The sequence below is a fragment of the Leishmania mexicana genome, chromosome 24 (genome assembly GCF_000234665.1).
Source record: "Leishmania mexicana MHOM/GT/2001/U1103 complete genome, chromosome 24".
Classification (NCBI taxonomy): Eukaryota; Euglenozoa; class Kinetoplastea; order Trypanosomatida; family Trypanosomatidae; genus Leishmania; species Leishmania mexicana.
The window spans coordinates 679,799-705,091 of NC_018328.1; the positions used below are offsets into that span (position 1 = coordinate 679,799).

At 60.4% G+C, this 25,293-nt stretch overlaps 6 protein-coding genes across 6 annotated transcripts; all 6 read right to left on the reverse strand.

The window, feature by feature from the left end:
* Window positions 1-330: 330 nt before the first annotated feature.
* Window positions 331-1,053, reverse strand: LMXM_24_1830 (conserved hypothetical protein; the record flags this gene model as incomplete). The annotated part of the gene is made up of 1 exon (XM_003875951.1): window positions 331-1,053. The coding sequence occupies one exon, from the start codon at window positions 1,051-1,053 to the stop codon at window positions 331-333; it is 723 nt and encodes a 240-aa protein (XP_003876000.1).
* A 582-nt stretch (window positions 1,054-1,635) lies between these two features.
* LMXM_24_1840 (putative lysophospholipase) lies at window positions 1,636-2,472 on the reverse strand (the record flags this gene model as incomplete). The annotated part of the gene is made up of 1 exon (XM_003875952.1): window positions 1,636-2,472. One exon carries the CDS (start codon window positions 2,470-2,472, stop codon window positions 1,636-1,638), a length of 837 nt encoding a protein of 278 aa, XP_003876001.1.
* Window positions 2,473-3,526: 1,054 nt separating this feature from the next.
* Window positions 3,527-4,762, reverse strand: LMXM_24_1850 (hypothetical predicted multi-pass transmembrane protein; the record flags this gene model as incomplete). Its single annotated transcript, XM_003875953.1, has 1 exon — window positions 3,527-4,762. One exon carries the CDS (start codon window positions 4,760-4,762, stop codon window positions 3,527-3,529), a length of 1,236 nt encoding a protein of 411 aa, XP_003876002.1.
* A 2,031-nt stretch (window positions 4,763-6,793) lies between these two features.
* On the reverse strand, window positions 6,794-8,356 carry LMXM_24_1860 (conserved hypothetical protein; the record flags this gene model as incomplete). The annotated part of the gene is made up of 1 exon (XM_003875954.1): window positions 6,794-8,356. One exon carries the CDS (start codon window positions 8,354-8,356, stop codon window positions 6,794-6,796), a length of 1,563 nt encoding a protein of 520 aa, XP_003876003.1.
* A 1,557-nt stretch (window positions 8,357-9,913) lies between these two features.
* Window positions 9,914-13,786, reverse strand: LMXM_24_1870 (conserved hypothetical protein; the record flags this gene model as incomplete). The annotated part of the gene is made up of 1 exon (XM_003875955.1): window positions 9,914-13,786. One exon carries the CDS (start codon window positions 13,784-13,786, stop codon window positions 9,914-9,916), a length of 3,873 nt encoding a protein of 1,290 aa, XP_003876004.1.
* Window positions 13,787-18,874: 5,088 nt separating this feature from the next.
* Window positions 18,875-21,682, reverse strand: LMXM_24_1880 (putative cyclin 11; the record flags this gene model as incomplete). The annotated part of the gene is made up of 1 exon (XM_003875956.1): window positions 18,875-21,682. One exon carries the CDS (start codon window positions 21,680-21,682, stop codon window positions 18,875-18,877), a length of 2,808 nt encoding a protein of 935 aa, XP_003876005.1.
* Window positions 21,683-25,293: the final 3,611 nt, after the last annotated feature.

Consider the following 25,293-nt stretch of genomic DNA (forward strand, 5'->3'; position numbering starts at 1 on the left):
GCACGCGCGAGGGACACAGAGAGAAAGGGAGTACGCGCGCTTCTTGTGTGTACGTATCTTTCCAATACAGCCAGCGTGCGGTGCCAACACCAAGTGACGCAGTGCGATCTCCCCCCAAGCATAACAAAGGAAGACAACAGTGAGAGCAGTACCAGTAGTCGTCGCTGCCCGTTCATGGGTCCCCGCTTCCTGCCCTTGCCATAAGCAGCAGCGGCAGCCCCAATCACGTGACGCTCAGACACGGAGCACGAAAGACGAGAGACGGGGTGGGTGGGAAGGGGTGCATGATTGCACATCCTTGTGCTCTTTCCGCTTCCCGCCAAGCCTCTTTCAATCGTCATCGTACTCGGGCCGCGGCGCCAGCTCCCACTCTGGCCGCCGCTGCACCGACTTCACGTTTTGGTTCTTCGCCGTCCCGTTGTAGTCGCCGATTTTCTTGGCCACGTTCTCCTTGGTTACCCCTGGCTCGTCGAGCCACTCCTTGATGTAGTCATCACGTGCTTTGGCCATCGTGTCGCGCTGATCCTCATACGAGTACTCGGCCCAGTACTTGCGCTGGCGGGGGTCGAAGTACTGCGGGTTCTTCTCTTCCAAATTCACGTAGGCAGCCTTCATGCGCTTCTGGTACGGCATCTCCTGGTGCCGCATCGAGTTCTTCTCCACCGGCACACCGACGCGCAGGTCGTAGCGGGACTTTTCCTCATACGACATGTACATGCGGTTCTTCCGGTACCATTCACTGTGCCCCTCCTCCCCCGGCTCCGGGCCCCACTCCTCTGGCCAGCCGAACTCCGGTGGTGGGGTGAGCCCCTCCTTGTCCTTCTTCCAGTCGTGCAGATGATGCAGTTTCTCCGTCTCCGTCACTTGCTTCTTGGGCTCCAGCGACCGTACCGTGGGACTCTGCATCTGGTCCTCGTAGTACCTATACCGCGGGGCGGGGTCGTGCTTAGGGTACATATCTTCGAAAAAACGGTAGCCACCGCCGCTGCCTTGAAGGAGCAGTGAGGTGAAGTGGAAGACCGCTGCTGAGCATCGGAGTGGCGTGAGTCGCATCGCACAACATGAGGATTCGCGCAACTCGGCACGCCTTTTTCTATCTTCCGTGAGGTAACGCGAAGCGCAAAGGGCTCAGTGAGCATACGGCCGCACGCACGCCACGAGTGCTGCTCTGCTGTGCGCCCGTTTTCCTTTCGCTTCTTGCTGAGACTTGCGGTGCCCCTGCGCACAGAGTAACTTGAGGATAAGGCAGGGAGAGAGGGGGAGGGGGAGAGTTCGCATGTACACGAGTAACCCCTCGCATAGTCCCGCACGCGTGCGATGGTGGGGAGATGGGCAGGGAGTGGGAGGGATAGGCGTCTGCGACTCCAGCACATCCTTCTTCATTGGTTCAATAACATTTTCTTGTGCTGCTATTCCCTAATCTAACCACCACCAAACTGCGTAGGGGCGATCCGTCTCCCTCGCCGTCCCCACGGAGGACGGCGTTGGCGGGTGCTACATGGCTCCGGAAACGATAACAATCACAGACTCGGACAACTCACGAGGAGACGCAGTGATATATGTGCACACACACACACACACATGCATACGCACACGCACACACCTGCTGCGCTCCCCTATGCGTGTTTCTTCAACTTAGAACTTCTCTGGCAGAACGCAAGATAAAAACGAGGTGAGGTCATTGATCTCCTGCGGGAGGGTGGAGTGATCCATGTCGTACTCAAGGAAGCTGATCGGGGCGACACCGCCGTCCTTCTCCAAAATCTTCTGCGTCTCCTTCGCGGCGGAAAAGGGCACAACGGGGTCTTGACGGCCGTGGAACATGGTGATAGGAACGGCCTTCTGCACAATGCGCGGCAGCACATCCGTGCACGCAGCTAGGTAGCCGGACATGCACGCAATGCCAGCCGGGGCAATGTGCGCCGTCAGCCCAGTGCAGAGTGAGATGGCCGCGCCCTGGGAGAAGCCGCTGTAGACAACACGCTGGGGCGAGATGCCATACTTCTTCGTCGCCACGTGGGCGATGCTACGCACGTAGTCGCAGGACTGTCGGACGGAGGTGGCATCCTGCCGGCCGCTAAGCAGGCCGTTGTTGCACATGTCCATGATGTCATACCAAGCGGGCATCGACATGCCGCCGTTGATCGTCACGCTCCGTGACGGGGCGGTAGGCAGCAGGAAGAGAAGGTGCGGCAGGCGGCGCAAGAGTTCGTGGCCGACGCTCTCCCAGCCGTACGCGGAGTCGCCGAGACCGTGAGCGAGGGTGACGACGCCAGTCGGGTTCTTGTTACCGATCTCCAGCAGCGTGCCATAGCGGAGGCCGTGAGTGATGGGGGTCGAGTCGCGAATTGCCTGCAGTTTCTTCTGGAGATCGCCGTGCTCGATGCAGTCGGCGAAGTCGGTGACGGCGTACAACGTGCGCAGCTCCTCCTTAATCTGCGCGTTCGTGAGCTGGTCGATGGGCACGGTCATGGTGGCGGATGTGGCTGCTGGTGTCGCAGAGGCGCGGCGGACACGTTGCTAGCTGAGCGAGAAAAGTTCCCTTTGTTGCTGACGAGTGTAGAGGAGGTGGGGGAAGGTGAAAATGGCACAGAAGAAGAGAGACGACAGCGGGCGCGCGTGACACGGGAGGTGTACTGTGGCTCATGCGCGCCGATGATATTGGCGTCGACAGCGCGACGGAAAACCGTGGCCGTTCACCTCATCCGCTCATCTTCGCCCACAGCAACAGCCTTTATGAGAGCCGCCGGAGATTGGCCGGTGCCACTCATCGGGAGGAACCGCGGCTCTCGATGCAAGTTGGCTCAGTGGATGACTTTGTACCACCGCCTGCTCCTTCACGATGTGCCTTCTCGTTCCTCTTTCTTCCTGTGAGGGAGTTCGCCAGGGAGCCGGTATGTGCTTTCACGGGTGCGGTAGGTCGTCGGCCGCCACGGCGCGCGGGAACCAAAAGACAGGGGGGGGGGGCGAAGACGTTACAATCTTTTCTCTTCAGCTACCGTCCCATACCCACCCACCTACACACACACAAGCGTTTCAAGCAGCACCCGCGCCTGCGTCTTGGGCCGTACGCAGCAAACAAGGCGGATAGCGGGGTATGGGAGAGGGTGTGAGGCCAGCGATGGAGAGCACCCGTACGAGGACGCCGTGCATGGGCGCAGAAGTGCCATCCTTGACTGAGCCGCGCGTGTCCGTGTCCGTGTCTGTGTGCGCAGCCCAGAAGAGACCCCCCTCCGCCCGTAACGACGAGGAGGCACGCTTCAACGGAGGACGCGGGCTGACGAGCACTGCAAACGTCAGCCCTGATCCTAGACCTACACGTACACCCGGTACCTTGCACTTGCTTGGTCTTTCAGCCCCTCCCCCTTTCCCCCAGCTCGCTTCACTCACCCCTACCCATCCCCGACTCCTTCACGCACCACCCGCTCCATCTGCCTGCCTGCGTGCCTGCGCGCGTCCTCATTCTCAATCATCAACATCATCCTTCACACAGTACATGTGTTCCCCGTGCCTGTGCAGCTGCCCATCACTGCCGCTTCTTCGCCGCGCCCGCCGTAGTCGAGGCCGCACTCCCCTGCGACACTTTGCGCCAGGCAACCAGCCGAGCCGTCGCCGCCAACATCGCGTAGATGGCAGTGGCGAACAGTCCCGGCCACACCCAGCGATGAAAGAAGCTCGTGCGAGCCGCCTTCACCGCACCCATGCTACGCTTCACCATGTCCTCGTAAAAAGCGTCGGTGGTGCATTCCAGCTGCACATGCATTACGTCGTCTTGGCTTCCATCCGCCGAGGCACCGGTCTTTCGGGGCACCACTATGGCGAGCTTCAGCACCATCTGCTTGGAGCGGCGCGCATCTGCCATCTCGCCGATGTACTCATCAATGGTCACGTCTCCGACACGGACGTGTTCCTCTGCCGCGCCGGCGCTCGGCTCCTTGGTACCCGCGGCAGCGCTATCGCCTAGAAGGATGTGCTCTGTCCACACGCCACTCGCGGAGGCGCTGCGCACGACCCGCGGTTCCGCCCCCGACGCCTCTGCGCTGTTGCTCGCCGTTGCCTTTGGTGAAGCGACAGCCTTCGCCGGAGCACGGCCTTGGCGGCGGCGGCGCACTGCTGTGGTGGTCTTGGCGGCAGCTGCCTCCTCGCTGTCACTCTTTGGCTCCCCCCCGTTGCCGGGGCTTTTTACTTCGTAGCGCACAAAGAAGTCCTCGCCGTCGTCCAGCAGGAAGAAGCACCGGCCTTGCACGGTACCCTGCTGCCCTCGCCCGCCCGTTCGGTATTCCTCACAAGAGACTCCGTGAAGGGACCGGGCGAGGTGGCCAAAGGGCTTTCGGCGTTGCGTCTGTGTAAAGGCATCGTCGCCGGACACCGCGCTTTGCTTCCTCGTCGCCGCACCGTCTTCGTATTTTTCTTCCTTCGCGTCCTCGACGCGGTGCTGCGAGCTGGTCGGCGGCGGCAGCGTGAAGAGAAGCGAAGCGGCCGACTCGGAGGGCTGCGTCTCCACGCGCACCTCGTGCATTGCCGTCCACACGGCTGGCGGGTTCGCAGCGTTGGGAGTGCCGAGCGACACCTTCCACAGCGCGTTCTCCGCGTTGAGCAGGTCTACGAGGCTTGTATGTAGCACCAGCGGCTCTTGTTCGGCCGCAGCACCTGCAAGGCCGCAGCCGCAGAGTAGTGCGCATAGCAGGACCACCACTGAGGCACTCGCGGCCCACAGTACCGCATCGAGGCACCGAAGCCGCGTTTCCTGGCCTCGCGGCATTGAATACCAAGAGTGGAAGCAAGGGAACAGAAGGGAGAAGTAGACAAGCGTGGCGATACGATACACGGAAGCACGCCACCGCGACAGCCAGGGATCCGTCGGTGTGCGTGAGTGAATGTATGCGTGTTGGGGTAAGCAAGAAAACAGAGAGAGGGAGATGCATCTGCTGCCGCTCCGGTACAACACAGGGGCGTGTGCGGTGACGAGGAGGCGAGGACGGGGCAGGTGACCCGTATCTCTGCAGAGACCTCTCTGTGCGTGTATGAATATTACTCACAAGGTGCTGTATGACAGTTGAGAGGGAGGGCGGGAGGGGAGAAGGGTGAGGGACGGAGGCCAGCAGCACACGCGTGCGTGCTACTCCATTGGGGGGCCGCGCGGCTCGTGCTCCGGTGCGTTTGGGCGTGGCTGGCGGTGTTTGGTAGAAAAAACCTTCCCGGCCGGGAATTGAACCCGGGTCACCCGCGTGACAGGCGGGTATACTAACCACTATACTACCGAGAACTGAAACGCTCACCAGCGCTTTCGAGCTCTGAGCATGCGCTCATCTACACAGCTTCTGCCCCCTTTCGGTAAGGAAGGGAGAGGGGCGATACATGGAGTGGTGTGCATAAGATACTGGAAAGTTGTTCGCTGCACGAAGCACGCTGTGCAACGGCAGCTGTTAAGGGAAGACACAGATCAAGAAAGAGGAGGCTGAGCGGAAAGGTGGGTGGGGGATTTGATGTGCGCGCCAAGGACGAAAAAGTGGATTTCCCGTCTTCGGCGTGTGTCCGCTTTTTGCTGCTGCACACACAACGCGGGGCCCAACGCCACTCTGCCCACACGCCCTGCCACACGCCACCCGTCGCGTGGTGCCAAGCAGCCGTCGACACACGCGCCCCAGCGATGCGGCGCCTCAGCCATCGGAGCACGGCCCCTGCCTCGAACTCTACCCGCCACTCCGCACACGCTGAGCAGGTCGCCAGCTGGCGCACCGCTTGGGATGGCTCAGGCTCACCCACCAGCGGGCAGCGAGGGCCGACAGAGATGCGTCCGAGTCACGTCGACACGCTGCCCATCATGTGGATAGTGCAAGCGTATTCACGGTCGCAGCTACCTCCGATGACGCGTCATCCAGGACCTGACCGCCGGCACCCGTGGCGGTACACCGCACTGGCCTCCCCCCTACGTCGCAGGCACCTGGCCCTGTCACCGGGGGAGGGACACAGGTGGGGGGGGGAGGGAGGCATCCACAGCCGAAGAAGCCAAGAAATCGCCCTTTTCTCTCCCCATGGTGCACGCTCGCGCCCAACCCCCTCCCCCCTCTGCTCCACCTCTCTCCTCTCTCGCAACCGTCGCTGGCTCATGGGGAGGGGGGAGGGGAAATAGAAAGCGAAAGAGGCAAAGCAGAAAGCATCAATAAAGAGCGAGAGCGAGGGAGATACAGAAAAGCAAATATAGATAAATAGATGGAAAACAATGGTCGCAAAAGGGTGGAGGGAGGGGGAGGGAAGGGGGAAAGGGGGGCAGGGGGGGGGGGGCGTCGCGGACGCACACAGCCAGACGTGCATCGCCGGAGCAACAACCGGAAAGGGAGGTGGGAGGTGGGTGGCAAGCTGAGTATCGGGAGCACGAGAAAGGGTAAGGAAGTGTACGCACACTCCCTCCCCCTTCATTGTGTGTAGCCTTTCCGTACCTCTGCTGAGATGGCGTTGAGGCACCTCGGGCACCGGCGTCTTCAACGCGGTCATCATGCGGCCCCATCCTCTCCGACATCGCACGGCGTGTTCATGGGCTTCGATGAGGATGCTTTGTACTCATCCTCATCAATTTCCCGCCACTCCTGCGGAACTCCGCCACCGTCGCCGTTAGTGTGTTGATACGAGTCCCTCACATGTGCCGTCCGCCGCAGTTGTGAGGGAGCTCTGCAGGGTTACCTGGCTGCAACGCCACCCTCGCCTGCCGCTGCGCCCTGTCCAGCCGCAGCGGAACGTGCTGCGGGCTGGATACTCGCGGGGTTTGTGAGATACGGCCACAACGTAGCTCTGCTTATGAGGCGGTGGCGCGGTTATCGACAGAAGGACGATCTGCCAAGAGCGGAACCGCCGGTGTGCGGCTGCAAACGAGTTTCACCATCTCAAAGTCGTTGCCGTACGCTTCACCGAAGGCGGAACACAGCGCGCCCTCGTGACCGGAGTAGCTGGCCAGCATCTCTTCCAATGCGGGCCGCTCCTCCTTGGGCTGATACTCGATGAAGCGGATAATGGTGCGGTAGGGGCGATCGGCGTTGTCATCATCGCGATGCCCCTGCAGCTGGGGCATCCCCGGCAGCAGCTCCGTGCCCTCCAGCGTCCCCATAGACACGGACGCCGAGCTGTCGCGGTGCCGTGTCAATGTAGGCATAAAGTTCACCCGCTCCGCGATAGGGACGCACATCTCCAGCGGGTCTTCGTCGTCGCGGGAAGTGCGGATGCTGTTCCACGCGTTTGACGAAACAGCCACCACAGCCGTTGACTGGCTGCCGGCCACCACACGCGACTTCGACGCTCGGCGCTCCTCCATCTTCTGCTGAGAGTACTCGTGGGTAAGATGAGGATCAATCGGCACTGGGGATGACAGGAGGGCTGCTCTGTTATATGTGACCGGGGAGCGGCTGTACTGCTCAACAGAGCACATGGGTGCGCTGCTGGCGCTATGCTTGTCGCGACGGTAGGAGCTTGCCTCGCTCGGTGAGCGCTCATGCAATGACGCACCTCTTCGCCTGCTGCTGCCCGCGCCGCTCACTGCCGGGGCTGCGGGGTGCGCCGCAGCTTCTGTTGCAGGTGCGCCTTGTGGCCTTGGCTGCTGCTGATCGCCGCTGTACGCGCCGGATCCCTTGGAATGGTTGTAGCGCGATAAAGTGGACTGTGTTGCTGTAGAGCGGGCACTGCTCGCCGGCGCAGCTGCGGCCGGGGTGCTGTGAGGGTTGGCAGGCACCTGGTTGCGGTGAGTCCTGGACGTCTCGATGGACTGCCTGGGAACGGCATTGCGGTCCTGATCCTCTGCCGCCGACACCGCCGCCTCAAATTTGGTGCGGTTCAGAGACGGACGGCTGTCGATGGAGCTACCATCCTCTGGTACGGCGGCGGTCGTATTCAAGTTGGGAGGGGTCGCGTAGCCGAGCTGAGCCAAGAACTCGCTTGCCGGGTGCATCTTCGCGCTGGTATCTGGTGCGCTGTTGCAGTGTGACGAGAAGCAACTGCTGAGGTCGTCGAGTTCCAGCTCCGTCGACTTCTGCGACTGCTGCCGAGGCGTTGACGGTCCGCCTTGCCGATTCGATGGCACCTTGGACTTCTGCAAGGTGGGTGGAATCAAGTGCTTCGAGTCCTCTGACGGAGGATGAGCAGCCTCATCGCGGAATCCGAGTTGTGATTCGTGCCGCAGCACTACAGGAGCCGGCCTTATCTCGCCATCACGCGGCGTCTCGGTGCGACCGGGAGAGTTCGCACCGACACTTATGCGGCACTCTTGCTCCTCAGAGCGGGTGATAGTGCTGTAGCGAGGTGGTGTGCGCTTGGGCGGCAGCGGAAGTGCGCGGCCGGTCACCGCGTAAAGCTGATGAGAGTCGGACATCAGTGAAGGCGGGTGGGGGGGGCGAGGGAAGGCGCCGACGCTGTCTGTATCTTTCACTACGGCTTTGCGTGCGTTTGGGTGGGTGGATACGACACGACAAGGTGGGTGGGTGGCGGTGACGTGCGTGCGCGCAGATAGATCACGCTTCGGCCACACAACGCAAATACGACAAAAGGAGGGGCGAGGTCACAACAGTTGGCAGCCGTCACATGAGGCCTCTCGCCAACGTGATTGGGGCAAGGGAGGGGCGGGAGAGGAGAGAGGGAAGGGGTTGAGGCGACGGCTGAGGTAACACAAACACATGCCACGTCAGCGTTGGCGGGCAGCCGCTGAGGACGGAGAGAACCGCGGCAAAGGAAAGGGTGGGGGTGAAGGAGTCTCAGGACAGTCACCGCCGTAGCCATCCCCCCTTCCTCGTAGAATCCCGCGCACACGAGTATCCCTATCTGCCCTCCTTCTCCTTTGCCCTGTTCTCTGCGAAGTACCACACAAGGCTGCCAGCCTCCCCCCCACACACACATACACTTTGGGGTAAAGCACACTCTTGCTCAGATGGAGGCGAGATAGAGAGAGAGACTGTGTGTGTGTGGCAAGTACAGTAGGTGGGTTAAAAGCGGCGCCGGAGTCGCGGGAGTGGGCTGCATAGGCCGCGCGTCCACACGTTGTTCGCGTTCTTTTTTTCCATTGTTTTCTGTTGCGTAATGTTCAAGTGGAAGAGGAGGAGAAGCACCACACCTTCGCCTCCGCTCCCTACACACCCCCCGCCCTTGACCACCATCGCTGCCGGCTCTTCGATGCAACATCAGTCTCGCGTGCGACGCCCCGAAGGAAGAAAAGATAAAAGAAAAAGGAAAGACGAGATATGTGTACACGAACGCCCATCCTCGAAGCAATGCGCGCGCGGTAAGAGCACGCCTGTGCGTGTGTGTATGTGTTTTTGAATGTCGGCTGGCATGACATTGCTCCACCCTTTTGCCCTCCACTTGCTCCCTTTCCCCCTCAGCAATGTCGCGTTACCCTCATCACAGTCGACGCCACTCCGCACACGCGCACGCGAAACCGCGCAAGCACAACGAGAAGAGGTGCAGTAAAGACGTGAGTGAGCGAGAGTATGCGAGCCACAGCCGCAGCAACCATTCGCCGGTCCCTGAGAGGAGAGAGAACAGAGGAGCGGCGGGGAGCGAGAGGATGCAGGCAGTATGCCAACACGCGAGTACACGTACCTGGGCAAAAGTCAGACATGCACACCGTACTGTGAACGCCCCCCAGGACAGCCTGCCACATCTCAACTCCTTGATGCCTCGCCCCCTGGTGCCACACCTCATCCCACCAAACGTACTGTACCCTCGTCTCTGCTGCGTTGGCTGGCCCTATCCACCCTCCTTGCACATAGCTGCGGATGCATCTCCCTCGCCTTCCTTTGCCCTTCGCTCTCCACAGACTGCACCACAGCAACAGGGGCAACTCGGTGCATCGCTGGCAGTATGTATAGCTGCACCAAGACACACGTTTCCCTCCGTACACTGCGTGCGCGTGTGCCGATGCCGTGCGGTATCCTCAGGATCCAGACATGTGCTTGAAAACACGCTTCATGTACATAGAACTGAGGTAAAGCTCCTCCGCGAACCAGCGAGCCACCGCCTCCGCCTCATCACCCTCCGGCGCCGCTGCCTCCGCTGCCTCGTCATCCTCCGCGACGCCCGTGCCAGACGGCCGCGCCGTGCGTGGAGGCAGAGCGCTGATGGTGTTGGAGCTCACGCTGCTCCGGTCAGACGCTACACTTAAGGGGCGCTTCACTGTCACCACTTTCGGTTCTGACTTCACGGCCACCAGTGGTGAGGTGACGGCCTCTGTGGAGACAGCGGCTGAGGAGGCCGGTCTAGGGTTAGGAGTAGCACACGGCGCTGTGGATGTCCTCTCGCGCCACCCCAGTGCTGGAGCCAAGTCCAACGACCGCCGCAACTCCTGGACAAAGAGTTCCGTGACGAGGTGCAAGGAGGGCTCTAGCGCTGCTCGCGCCTCCACGCGTCGCCAGAGTGAGCGGAGGGACGGCATGAATGTTGTCAGGTCCTCGTAGCTGGGGAAGGCCGGCATCTGCCGCGTGGCCTCCGCCGGTGACGGCTGGTCGCCTTCACTCTCCCTCCCGACTACCAGTGCCTCGTGGGTCGCCGTCTCGCCTGCTCTGACGGACGAAAAACCGGCCATGAGCGACCTCGCCTGCGACCGCCGCCGTGTGGCCTCGTCGTCCTCTGGGACAGCCGCATCGCGGTTGACGCCTTCACCGTCTTCGGCATCGTCTTCGTCCTCAAGCCAGCCGTCCAGGCACGCGTGCCACCGTCTCGGCCCCGCAATCACCACCGGCGGCGCCTGAGACGACGATGGCATGGCTGGCGAAGGTTGCATCTTCTGCGGCTGCTGCGTCACGGCTCCCCAACTCCACAGCTGTCCTTCCAGCTGCTGGTTGACGTCTTCCACCGCGTGCACGAGACGCCGCCACACTTGCTGCCGGTAGCGATGCTGCACGGTGCGCAGGAGCGTGCCCAGCAGATCGATCGAGTCCAGGGCAGTGCGATCCGCGAAGCCGATGCCGCCCCCGCCATGCCGCACAAACCGCTCTATCTGCCGCAGCGTGCTAACGGTATGCGTGTGAAGACTTGACAGCGTCTGTAGGAGGCACACCTGCGAGGAGCGCGACGGCGCTGGGGCCGGTACGACAGCTGCGCGGTAGAGGACCAAAATTGCCTCTTCCACATGCGCAATGTAGAGCGGCCGATGCTGCGGCTGTGGCTGTTGCGACGACGGTTGTCGGCGCCGTTCCTGCGACGCGTTGCCGTTGCCGCCCGCTGCAGTTGACGCGTCTAGTCGCACAGAAGCAGCACACGCGGCTGCACAGGCGCGGAAGTCCTCAGCATCTGCATCCGTATCCGCATCTGCACCCGCACGGCGGTGGATGCGACCGCCGTACGAAGCGGAGGGCCTCCTCTCGGAGTGAGGGACGATGCCGGCGTCTGCACGGCCGGCCAGCGCCGCCAGCGCATCGAGGGACGCCGGCGCGAGCGCTTCACGTGAGCTTGCGTGTGCATCTGCACCTGCACCACCAGAGAGCGGTGGGGCACGGCGAACGTGCGTCATGGGAGAGGGAAGTACGCGTGCCGGGTTCCATACGAGTTGGGTGAAGTAAGACGTAAAGGCGGCTTGCGCCTGCCGCTCCGCCTCGGGCGTGGGCGCAAAAGACGCGTTAGAGAAAGTGTGAGAATGGCGGGACGAGCTCTTGCCTGTCATCCCCTGACGAGAAACAGTGCTCTTCGTTGTGGCGGGCTTGCTGTTGCTGCCGTTCGTGCCACGCTCCGCCTGCAACGCCTCCTCCTTGCTGTTTGCAAAGGAAAGCCGCTGCGGCAGCTGCGGGTGATGACTGTGGGGGTCGGCGTGTATCTCTTGACACGCCGCACGCGCCGCGCGCAGATACGTCTGCAGGATGCCCCACAGCACCTCCACCGCCTGATACGACTGCACGAGGTAGCGAATGTCTTGGCGAAGCCCCAGCATGTTCAATGTGAACAGTGAGGGGTGAATGACCCGCCTCACCCAGTCGTACGGCGAGAGCGGCATCGGCGAGCCAGCACTGCTTCTGGGGTGTTTGCCCCTCGCCCCAACACCGCCGGCCGCTGACGCGGCCGCCACGTGACTGTCGAATACGGAGGCAAAGGCGTAGGTGAGTGACGGCCGCCACAGCATCAGCTGGCCGAGGAGCGCGGGAAGGGGCGGAGTCGGTGCGCCGTCGGCATTACAGGGTACTCCTTGCAGTAGTGTCATGCGAAGGCGACTCATGTCCGCCGCGTAGCCCTGCCACGCCTCCTGCGCCTCGCCTGGCGTTGGAGGGCGCCACAGAACATGTGAAGGGTGCGCACGTGCAGAGACAGGCGCAGAGGGTGGCGAGGACGACGGGCCAGCAGGACCTCCACCTGCGGCACCCGCTGAAGTGGCGTACAGCTGACTCTGTGCAGGAGCAAGCTCATGCAGCTCGGCATCCAGCGTCTGCAGCGCGCCCTTCATGCCACGAACGGAGAGGTAGTCGCGCAGGACGGCCGTGACGCGCGTGTCGCGGAGCGTCTCTGGGGCCAGGGGTGTTTGCCTGCCGCAGGATGCATTGGCAGTGTGCACATCAGGCCGCTTTCCCTTCGTGTATCGGTGGGCTGCTGCCACCGTCGAGTCACCGTCTGGATGCTGCTCCCTCGACGGTGCGGCTGCACTCTGTCGAATGTGCGACTCGCCCTCCTGCCCTGACATGAAAGTGGTGCAGCGTCCCACCGACTGGAGTGCCAACTCACGCACGTACTTGGCCAGCGGGAACACAGGCAGCTGTCTCTGCTGCTGATGCGGCAGGGGCAACTCACCCCTTCGGAGAGGCACGTCTTGACTTAGGCACTGCGCGCCGCTGTAGAACCGCACCACTACGTCAGTGGCTTGCTGTGGGCGTCGAGCGAGACCAATGGCGAAGTAATAGCTGCCGTCCGCCAGTGAAGGCTCGAGTGGGAGGGTGGAGACGATGTCTTTGTTCACCGTGAAGGCGAGCTGGTGGCGGACAAGGTCGATAAGGCAGCCGATGTGATCACCGAAGTTCACGCGACTGCCACCAACCCCGCTGCGCCCGTCGTCCGGCAGCTTCACGGCGTCCCCATCCTCGTAGCCATTCTTGACGATCAGGCGCTGTGCCACATAGAAGCCAACGCTGTTTTCCGCTTCCCCGGGCAAGCTGTACCACTCCAGGGATCGCTGGCAGACCCCCAGCACCAGCGCCGGTAGCGTCGGCTTGCTGGTGGCGCTAGTCGTCGGCGACACGGCAGAGTTATCACGATTCGTATTTCGCTCTGCAGCACCGGCACCAGCGGCGTCGGCCGCCTGCTGCACCGATGGCCAGGTGACGACGCACTCCATAAACACCACCGCCGCCTGTGATATGGCGGGCGCGTTGCTCTTTACATGGAAGCAATCGGAAGACCCGGTCGTGCGGCGATGCAACTGCTGCTCCATCTCTTTGAAGGAGAGGGCGGGCCTCGCGGCGAGGTGCAGCACGCATCCCAGCTCCTTTGCCGCGTCGCTGTGGGAGCGACGCCTGTGTACCCGGTGTGGCAGCGCGCAGAGACGTTCTTTATTGGCTGCCGAGGGGCTTGACGGTGTGTGTCGTGCTACATCGTCGCCGTCGCCGGGAGACGCAGACAAGTGTGCCGCTGCTTCGGTGCTCGACTGCTGGTGCTGCCGCGGCGGCGTTGCTGACGCGGATCCATTGGCATCGTTGCTGCCTGGCAAGAGGTCCTGAGTAAGGTATGCTGCGGCGGCGTCCCCGGTGGCGTTGCTGTGGCGCAGCTCTGTGGAAAGAGCGCCAACGTTCATGAACGCTGGCGCGAGCAGCTCCCAGCCTGAGTAGAACATCGGATGGATAACGGAAAGATGGATGAACGAAGGGGAGGGGGGGAGAAAAAGGAAAAGACCTACACACACAGGAGAGAGAGGCAGCCGTGGGCTAAACAAGTGAAAGAAGCAGCCCAGAGAACGGGAACACACGTGCGTACATCAACTTGCCTGTGTCTCCGTCTGTGCGTACTGGGAATGTGTGGTGACAGTGGTGGTGGTGGTGGTGGGGGGTTCGACAACGCCGCCGTTATAACAGTTCAAGCCGTCAAAAGATCGAGAAAGAGGGAGAAGACAAGCAGGAGCAGCACGCGCTGCAGATGAGCAGAGGCGAAGGGCGGAAGCACGCACGAAGAAACGTGTGAGCGAAAACGCAAAAGAAAGGACCAATACGAGGGTGGCGAGTGAGGGGAGACGGCACCAGAGGCAGCAAAGTGTGTGGGGAGGGATGTATGGATGGATACTGAGCCACGATGCATGGAACACAGACACACGCGCGCGGGCCACAAGAAAAGGGCCCACACCCGTCGTCTGGGACAAAGACACAGTCAACGGGAGGGGGAGGAAGGGGGAAGCCACCACAACAACCCGCCAGTAGAATGACCGTAGGGGGAAAAAGGGGCAGGGAGGAAAGCAGCAGCAGTTGTAAATAGGCGTCGCACAGCGCACCGAGCGCGGCAAGAGATGAGCCGGGTGAACGTGAGGGAAGGTGGCGACAGCGGCGTTCTTCCTCTTCCTCCCCCGCTCCGCCAAGTGTTGTCGCAAACCAAATGGTGAGGAGACGGAAAAAAAAGAAAAGGGAAGAGAGGACACCTCGTTGGCCGAACAGTTGTGTCCCTCTCCCGCCTCTTCGTCTCTCGCGTCCACACGTCCTCACGCAGACCTTCGCTTGCACTTGTACTCTTGACACGCGCGCACGCGTGTGTGCGTGTGCGTGTGCGTCAGTGTCAGAAAAAGTGCTGTGAAAGGGAGATAGGCAAACGGGAGGAGTTTGAAAAGTACGGAGAGAACTGTCGGCGGCTGTATCGGGGATGGCAGGAGGGAGAGACAGGCGAAATGTGGATGAGTATGGCGGGCAATGCGTAGGTAGAAGTTCTGCCACTAGGACGAGAAGGGTGCAAGGAGCTGCACGTGGTTTGGTGCGTGTGTGGATGATGAGGGCACCGCGAGCGACAAACTCGGTGGAGAGGAAGAGAAGGACAAAACCAAGAGCTCAGGGTAGCGACTGAAGATGTATCGCAGGGCCGTTCGGGGGTGGGTGGGTGGAGGGTAACGATGGGCAGTAGCGCCATTGCATCAACAACCCTCATCCACTTTCTCTGACTCTGAGCCGTAGGCTACGCGCGCATTGGGATCGCCTAGGGAGAGGGGGGAGGGCGGCATGCGCGCTGTGGCGACTACACGGCGCCCCAGCGAGCAGCAAAAAGCCGCATCGGGAGCTGAGGAAGCGAAAGGCCGACCCAGAGAGTGAGAGCGGCAAGGTTGAGGGGTGAAGGCCCACGCAGAGCGGAGCGCCCCTCTTTTCACACTCGCCCATCTCTGTATGACATGACAGCAGCGCCGTGGCGTAGCCTTTACTTCCGACGGCGCGCTCACCTGTGGCGGTGGTGTTGGTGCCTTTCGCTGTCTTCGCTTCAACCAGGTTCGTCCGTATAGACGAAGAGATGCATGCAGGGGAAAACAAGAAACACGCAACACAAGAGAGACAAAGACGCCGTCGAACACACACACGCACACACACACACGCACACAGAGGGAGAGGGAGACAGAAACATCGAGGAAAGATCAGCGCGGGGCGCACACAGACAAGCTGCATACCTATACAGACACACAGACGCCACACAGGACCGTACACATGTGGACACAATGAGATAAGGCAGCAGGGAAAAGGGCAGGTGAGATGAAAACACACACACACACACCGGCACACACACACACACAATGTGCAGCGTCACGGCGTCGCCGAGAATCGATGACGCATGGAGAGGACAACAGGGACAGTTCCGGTTTGTTGATCTTTTGTGGGTAGAGAGCGCGCCTCCCTCCTTCGACGGTCGGGAGGACAGGGATTGGGGTTGGGGGGACGGGAGGATAAAACACGCCCACACGCATATGAATACACATAGAGAAAGTGTAAAAAGCCGTCTTCGGTGTGTGTCCGCTTCTCGCTGCCGCACACACAACGCGGGGCCCAACGCCACTCTGCCCACACGCCCTGCCACACGCCACCCGTCGCGTGGTGCCAAGCAGCCGTCGACACACGTGCCCCAGCGATGCGCCGCCTCAGCCATCGGAGCACGGCCCCTGCCTCGAACTCTACCCGCCACTCCGCACACGCTGAGCAGGTCGCCAGCTGGCGCACCGCTTGGGATGGCTCAGGCTCACCCACCAGCGGGCAGCGAGGGCCGACAGAGATGCGTCCGAGTCACGTCGACACGCTGCCCATCATGTGGATAGTGCAAGCGTATTCACGGTCGCAGCTACCTCCGATGACGCGTCATCCAGGACCTGACCGCCGGCACCCGTGGCGGTACACCGCACTGGCCTCCCCCCTACGTCGCAGGCACCTGGCCCTGCCACCCACCAGTGGTGATTGTGCATCGACAGGGGTAGGGGCTGGATGGGGCTGCTTGGCGGCCCCACACTGAGAGGGTCCGAAGATATCGATACGACGCACTGATGCGTGTGTGTGTGAGGTGTGTCCCCCACCCCACCCTGTCATCGGCGGGGGGGGCGAGAGGAGTGGAGGAGAGGTACGCCGAACAAGCAACCATGCAGGGAGAGAGGGGTGGTGGTGGTGGTGGAGAGGGAGAAGCAAAACGAAAAATAACGAATGTGGCCAGTGAAGGAGGAGTGGGGCGCAGAGGCGAAACGCGCAGAAGGAAGGCGACGAAGGGATGGAACACGCACACACACACACGCACACAAGCCAAACGCGAGATGGGGAGGGTGGGAGGGGGGAGCGCTTGCAAGCGCTGCGAGAGGAAGCGAGAGAAAATAGAGGCTAAGGGGAGAAAAGGTGTGCTGGGGACGAGTGAATGGGGATGGGGGTGGGGGAGGGAGGGAGAAAGGGAAACGGTGGGGTTTACGCACTGACCAACAGACCAACGAACATACATAAGAAATACACACACACACACATAGAAGAGAAACAGAAAAGAGAGGGACATGTACTGTACAGGTAGTCTGTGCGTGTTTTGTAGTGTCGCGTCACGGGAGAGGAGGAGGAGGGAGGGTGGGGGTGAGTGGGGAGGCAACGGAGGTGGGGCAGCGACGGAAGAGAAGAGAGGTTTCTGCGTGTATGTGGAGACACACACACAAACGAGCTGCTGCTCCCCCCCGTTTTCTCCCATCCCCACACCACCTTCTCTCCAACCCCCTCTCCTCTTTCCCCCACCAAGACGCACGCATTCGAACGGTGGTAGAGACATTGGAATTTGGAGGGGATAGAGGGTAAAAGGGGGTCCCAGCAGGTCGAAGTGGGGCGAAGGTGAAGAGTTACGGCAACCACACACATCAACGCACGCACAGATGGGGGGGGGGGAGGAGGAGAGATGTGTATGGAGGGAGAAGAGAAAGAAAAGCAAACCGGAGCAGACAATGACAACAGCATCAACGGCGCAACAACTCTCGACCAGTGATGCGGCGGGAGGGATGGAGAGGGCGGGCAAGAGACGTGGAGAGGGAGCAGTGGTAGCAGCTATTCCCGAAAACACCCCGAGGAAGGAAAGAGCGAAGGAAACAATGACGAAAAAACTAAACTACAGTGAAGAAAGAGAAATCGAGCACCGCACAGCAAAGCACGAAAAGGTAGACTGTTGCTGTGGCTGTGCGAGTTGGCCAGCAGGCGCAGGCCTGAAGGTTTCGGTAACGCAGCATCAGTGAACAACATAAAATTAAAAAACAGAAAACCAACAACAAAGGCCTTGAGGAGAAAAATGAGCTGCTTTGGCGGTAGCGGACATCGCAGACAGACTACAGGCGAAACCATCAATCACCCCCTCCCCTCCCTCTTCCCCCTCTCCCCCTTCCACACAGACATATACACACACCCATATCCTTGCAATCCAAGTCGGTGACAGCAGACGGCCCATTACACAGCCACGGAGAGACAACGGGGAGAGAATGAGAAGACGGACGCGCAAGGGGGAGGGGGGGGGGAAGGGGGCGGTAATGGTGACGCCAACACAACCAAGTAGCGAAACGAGAGGACGAAAGGAAAGAAAAAGGAGGGGAGAGAAACGTAAGGACACCGAACACCCTTCTCTACACATATGCGCGTACGAAGATATGTAAATATACAAGCCCACAGACAGGGCAGGCACTCAGGCGCGCGTACACGCGTGCGCGGTCACACGAGTGAAAGAAGAAATACACCACAGCAAAACGAGTTGAAAACCAAAAAAGGTAAAGAGGGAGGGAGAAAAGTGCACATGTGAGAGAAGTGAGACACACAGACGCAAGCACGCGCGGCAATGGGACAGGAAAGTCGGTGACCACGACAGAGCCGTGAGGGAGGGAGAGAGGGGGGAAGGGGTAGTGACGAGTCAAAGATACCGAGATCGAGAGAAGAAAAGAGCATCGCAACAGGCACAGCCACATGCATAGACAGCAGATACCCCCTCCTGCAAGCTAAAAAAAGGCGAAAGAAAGAACGAAGGCAGCGGACGCCACCTTGGATTCATATCGCGTCCTGCATCAGCTGAGGCCTCTCTCTCTGGCCACAGCTCACGGACTCTCCCGCTCCGCCCTTTTGTGCCCACCCTCTAGCCCCTCACTCGAGAACCACACCCACAGCGCCATCCGCCCGCTCTACCTTGGCGAAGGTCCCCTCTTTCTTCTTTGTTCTGCCAAAGGGAGAGGGAGGGAGACTTTCGGTTGTGTTTTGCATCGTCTCCGCATATGCCCGTCCTTTTTCTGCTTGTCGCACCTTACTGGGCCTGCCCAGTGAGCGGCTGCTCAACGCATCGGTGGATCGGTGCATCTCCCTCCAGCAGTGCATCAGCACCCAACATCGACTCTGCGCTTTTTCCTGTTCGAGCGGCGATTCCACAGCCGCGTGAGTCGGGGAGGGGTGGGGGCGGCACGGGGCCCTTTTCGGAGTGTTTTTTAGGGAATGCTCAGCACCCGCGTCCCGCCTGCAAACTCCGCCGACGGTGCTTTGCTGCCACTCGTGCCCCCGCTGACACCGCCGCCAGCACTTCCGGCACTGCTGCTACTCCCGTATCCGTTGCCTGACACGGATCCTCGACCGCCACCACCACCACTACCACCTCTCACTCCGCTGTGAATATAGCGGTGCCCGGCAGAGCCGCCGCTGCCATTGGTGTACTTCCCACCAGTCTCAGCTCCAGTCGCAGTCGAGCCGTCCGCTGTGGATGATGACTTTCTGGATAGTAGTGCTCGCTGCGCGGCTACTGAGGTGTCGACGCTGTAGGCGCCGCTACTGCCGCGGCTGCTGCGTCCTTGCTGCTGTGATTGCGGGGACGGTGCCCGAGGGGGAGCAGGTGTGGCGGCGGCCGGCGTGTTCAGCAACATTTTGTTAGTGTTGTTGGCGTTGGTGTTGGTCTCCGGTCTCACTGCCGCGTCCTTCTCATTGTGGCCTACACCCGCTACGTGATCCGCGGGCTCGTATGAGGCCGACGGCGGTGGCGCGCTGCTTTCTACATTGCCATTCGCGCTCACCGCGTTCGACAGGCGCACGCTCGACGGCATCTGCAAGTATGCCGCCGGCAGCTGCACCAGGTGAGCGTAGTTGTTGAACTCCTTCGGTGAAAGAAAGAAGTCAAAGCTCATGAGCTTGAGAAACTCCGACTCCAGCTCGTTCATGTTCTGCACCGGCACACTAAAGACAGACGCGAAATTCTTGTTGTTGACGCTGCGGAGGTCGACAACCTTGCTGGCGACACGCACGGCGGCGACTAGCAGCTTTTCGATGTTGCGCGTCGTCAGTAGAAGTCGTGGATGCCGGAGACACAGCCGGTCTAGGTAGATTACGGATGCTAGAAGGGTACTGACGGAGATGTACGTGTACTCTGCGAAGCGCGTCAGCAGCGCCACGTACGACCCACTAGGCCGCTCTGACTGAAAGAGATGAAACCCATGCGGGCACACCTCATGTGGGAGCGATCGCATCCGCTCACGCGTGCCAGCGTTCGCCGCGACTGCGCCGCCAGCCGGTTGCGACTCGCGCAGCAGCTCTCGTAGCAGACGTTCGTTCTGCTGTGTCACGCACTCCATGGCGTCTGCAATGGACGGCACGAGCTGCACGAACTCTGGCTTGTACTTCTCTAGGAGAATGTCGATCTCGCCGGCGCTGCGCGATGTTGGCCGGATGGGGCGTAGCGGACGTTCGCAAGGCGTCAGCTGCAGCAGCACACGCATCTGACGCGCCGCCATCGCCTCGTCGCGATAGCGGTGGTGTTCTCGATTTACTGGGAAGCGCAGCGAGTCGCAGAAGTACGCGCGCCTGTCCAGCTCATATGAGATGGGCGAAAAGCCGTACTGGATCGGCGCAGGCTCCGGCGTGCCGTAGTGCAGCGCGAGCGACTCCATAAACATGTCCGGTTCGTAGTCGAGGATGTCGTTCTCCTGGTGGGTGTAGTTGTCCTTGATCCACTTCCAAAGCTCGTCGCCAAGGGGCTGCACGTTGGTATAGGATAGGAAGCGGTTGCGCGGCGAGATGGCGCTCAAGTCGGGGCCAAGTTCGGCGCAGAGGTTGCGGATGAGCGACATCTCGCGTCCAGTGTACTCGGCGGCGAGCGTTTCGGCATCCGTACGCACCCAGGAGCTGCTCTGCGGGATGGGCGGGTACATGGCGCAAATTCGACGGATGCGGCGCACAAAGAAGCTAGGGCACACCTCTAGCAGCAGGCCGCGGTAGATGGAGGATTCGCTCGCACCTGTCGAGAGCTGCTTCACAAAGTCGCGAAGTCGCACTGGGCGTTCGCCACGGACAGCATTCAGCTGCTCTTCCGTGCCCGCTGTGTGAAGGCGGCGCAGGCGCTCATAGTCAGTGCACAGGCGCTCCGCCGCGTCTGCGATCGCCGTTGGGGCACACGCCGTCACCTCGCGCAGATCGTCGGCTACGTGCGGCAGCTCCATCGTGCAGGAGAGGTGCCCCACCGTCAGCCCAACGAAGCGGTTGACAAGCTTGTGGCGCATCACTTCCCCATCCGCGGCGGCGAAGGTGCTGATGGTGCCTGGGATGGATCGGTCCGCCCACGATGGCGTGATCCAGCGCACGGCAGAGGAGTCGTGACGGCGCTGTCGTGCGCCTACCATCACCTCGACGATGACTTTAAGATCTGAGCGTGTGGGGTAGCGCAGGACGATCTGGTTGGGCGGCATGGCACTGGACAAGGTGGTCGTTGAGGTCCTTGGTTTGAGGCTACTGGGGCTCCTGGGGTTGACATCCTGGTCCTCGTCGACATTCTCATCGAACGCGAGGTGAGGCTTGGGAGGAACGGCGCCACCAGCGCGCGCGTCGCTCTCAAAGTGTAGAGGCATCTTACCAGTGCTGCTCGCCACCCCCGGCGCGGCGAGTGCGGTGTTCACCGCAAGCGAGTCCACGAAGTTGCTCGGCATGCTGTTCGCGAAGGACGCAGCGGCGTGCGGTGTGGACGATCGCGCGAAGGAGAGGCCGCATTGCGGCGGCGCGGACTCGAAGTCCAGAACAAAGCGGTCGTGCTTGAAGATGATGGAGGACGGTGAGAAAGCGACATGCTGTTCCGGCAGGTCCAGCCTGCAGAAGCGCTTGTTCTCCAAGTAGTACTTCGCCGTCGGCTTCAGCACGAGCTCGACACTTTCGCGGCGTGAGTGGAGCGAGACGAGGTCACGTGGAATGTCGAAGAGGGTGTGGAGCGTAAGCACCATGCTCTTGCACTCCAGCTTGTGCTCTGCGCCAAGGGACGCCATGGCGACAAGATGGCGTCGATTCGGCGAAGGAAGAGTGGGCCAGCGAGCAGGGTAGTGCTGGTGGTGCGGGAGGGGCGGGAAGCGAAAGATGAAAAGTCGCACGTCTCTTCGTGGGTACCTGCGTCCGGGTGCGGACGTGACGGCGCTCGCCTCAAGGAAAAGGGGAAGGGGGTGGGTGGCCACGTTCAAAGCCGAGCAAACAAAAAGCACCGAGAAAGGGAGAAGAAACAGAAGGAAGATGGGGGACTGGAGTCTGAGGCGTGACACGGGAGATGGCCCTCTCCTTGTTGTTGTGTGTGCGTGTGTGTCCTCTCCCTTGTCACACACACACACACACACACACACACACACACACACAAAGACGGAGAGATGAGAAAGGACGCGACAACAGAGAAGGGGGACTGTACAAGGAGACAAGAAAAAGGAAGAGGGCTGTGTAAAGATAAAAATGAAATAAAATCACCACACACACACATACAACACACACGCACACAACCACGAAAAGAAAGGGAGCCAACGCGTGTATATCTATATCTATATATATATGTAGATATATATATATAGATATATATGTGTATGTGGACAGAGGGAGGGAGGGGGAGCAACGAACGGCAAAAAGCCCCAAAGCCTGAATGTCTGCACCGACAAGGCCTCACGGATGAAGAAGGCGGCACACACGCACACGCACACACGTGCACACTTTTTCTCTCACTCTCTCTCCCCCTCCCAAAACAACAACAACAAAAAATACAAGTCTACAAAGGAAAATGAACAATAAACCGAGATAGGGAGAAGGGGGATTGATGAATGGCGTAGGGAGAGCGAGGAGGGAGTTGGAGAAGCGAGGGAGGCTGCACCGCCACTACGCCACAGCAGCAACACCAAACCCACACCGACGGTAGCCTTGCTACAGCGCAGATGATTCGAAAAGAAACAGGTGTGACGTCAATAGCCGCTACGACACACACACACACACACGGACGGACGGACGGACAACCTTGGGAAGGGGAGAGAAAGACAAGCGTTGGCTCCTACGCTTCACCGTGCCCTCTCTATAGCTTTCCTTCTCCGTTGTCCCCACGCGATCACTCGCGGCGTTGAACGGCTTCGCTTCCCACAGCAGCCACAGCAGTTCGGAAAACAGTGGGGCGCAAGAAATGCACGGCTTTGAGCAAGATGACGACAGAGAGAGAAGGCGTTGGGACCAGATTTGGGAAACAACTTGCGCACACGGCTGCTCGTCCGCTCGCTCGGCTTCTCTTGTGGGTTCACTTTTCGAGACAGGTGTGTCCGTGTGGTGTGTGTGTGTGTGTGCACGGTGAGTGTGTTACAGTTGCGGGAATAGGTGAGAGGCGTCTTTGCATTCGTGCGCGTGTGCGCGTCTCGGTGATTGGGGAAGGTCGCGGATGGGCTGTGCTCTATGGCGACAAGCGATGAAGCCAAGAGTGCGCCGGCGGAGAAAGAGTGGTGGTGTCGTGGAAGAGTGGAAGAGCACACACACACACACGCACGCACAGAAACACACGCGTGTCTGCGAGAAGACCGGAACACACAAGTAGAGGGGGAGGGAGAGCGAGAAATGCGCACACACACCGCTAGAAACACAATGACGCGGACAACACCGACCAAAACAAGCAACGACGGCAAAACGCGTTGGCGGCAACGCCTGCTGTGTGCTGTACTCCGCGCGTGCAGCTGCAGGTGATGAATGATGCGTGATGCAAGTGTTGTGCGTGTGCATTGATGTTTGCGCGTGTTGTAGTCATGAAGAGAAAGGGGACGGAGCAAGCGAAGAGGTTACAGGGAAGATGGTTGAGTCGTGCCCATAGGAAAGATAAGACCATGAGCATCGGAGAGGGCGAGAGGGAGCGCGCGTGCATGTGTGTATGGCATGCATGTCAAGTGCACCATACGGACCTGACCAGGGACCAAAAGAAGCACAGAGAGCAATCACCATGAGGCGCGTCCACCCCTCTCTCTTTTCCCTCCTCTTTCCATAAAGCACGCAGTGATGCTCAGTCTGCACATGTATAAGACACATACACACGCACACACTGGGCAGATATGCACCCGTCTTTCATCCCTCCCCCCAAGTCGCAGGTGAGGTCTCTGGGACTCACGTACTCGGAGGCCGGTGAAGTGACCTACCTGCCGTCTCTTCACTGTTGTTGTTGCTGCATGGTTGGTCTTGTGCTCATCAAGCCGCGACGTTGTGGCGCCGTGATCAAACACAAAGAAAATGCCCGCTTCTCTCTCTCCCACTTTGTGATGTCAACTCTCAAGGATACCACCGCTGCGTCCTTTCCTCCCTCGCCCCTCCCGCCGCCATCCTCGCATCTCCCCCCACCCCCACCACCACCACGCTCGTATCTTGGCGGTCAGGTGGTCTCTCTTGTAGCCTGGCAATTTGCTCCTCTCGCTTTCTCTCCTGCCTTTCGATTCCGTCCCTGCTCCCTGTCTGCCTGCCTGTCGTCACGGCATACGGACACGACTCCACATGACGCGAAGGGGAGGGGGGGGTGCGCGCGCGTCCGCGTCCTGCTTCACAGACACACACACTTGGCAGGCAGAGAAGAGACGAGAAGAGAGAGGGAGGAAGCACAGCCACAGGTGGAGGGAGGCCAGCGGGTGGAAGGGGGATGCGCTCATCAAGAAAGGGGGAGGGAGGTGAAGTCCTCCACACAGACAGAGAGACGCCAATACACAGGGGAGATAGGTAGAGAGGGAGGGGGGTGGCGCCATGAGAATGAGGGTACAAGGAGAAGCGTGTATGTGTGTGTGACGTACATAGGCGGAGGCGACAGAGGCCAAAACAAGTGCACAGGCATTAGCGAGCGAGTGAGAGCGAGACAGGGAGGGATAGAGAAAACACACACACACACACACGTACCCAGGCGAGCAAGTAGCAGGGGGAGGGGGAGGGAGCACAGCAACAACGGCCACATGAGCAACAGTACCGCACAAAGGGCGCAAGGTAATACCACGAAGTAACTCGAAGAAAGTAGGGTTGGGGGAAGGGAGAGAGAGAGCGATAGAGGTCGAGGTCGAGGTAGAGGGGGTGGTAGAGCCACTCACACGCGTACGCACGCTCCATCCACAACAGAATCGGCGGACAAGCTGGACAGACGGTCATAGCGACATACGCTGGTCGAGAAAGAGGACAGGGGAATGGGGGGGGGGAGTGGCGAGGATGACAACACAGAGAGAGAGAGCGGAGGTGGTGCTGGATGATCAAGGAAGACGAGGCGTACAGCGAAAGGAGCATGCGCGAAGCGGGGACAGGAAGAGGACAACCAACCAACATGGGTACACAATGCCTGGCGTAACAGACACAAAAAAACGACAACAAAAAACAAACGACAACTGCCCTGCCTCCTCCCGCCCTCCCCCTTCCCCTCCACAGACGCAGATGCACATGCACATGCACGCACTTGAACAGACGAAAGGGAAAAGGCGTTTTATAGAGAGAGAGGCACTGAGACGTAGTCCGACTGATCCGGACACGTGCGCCGAGGTACCCCCCCCCACACACACACACACACGAGGAGTGTGCGTGGGGAGGGACCGAAAGAAGCGCAGCCAACCAGCCAACCAAAAAGGTTTGGAGTAAG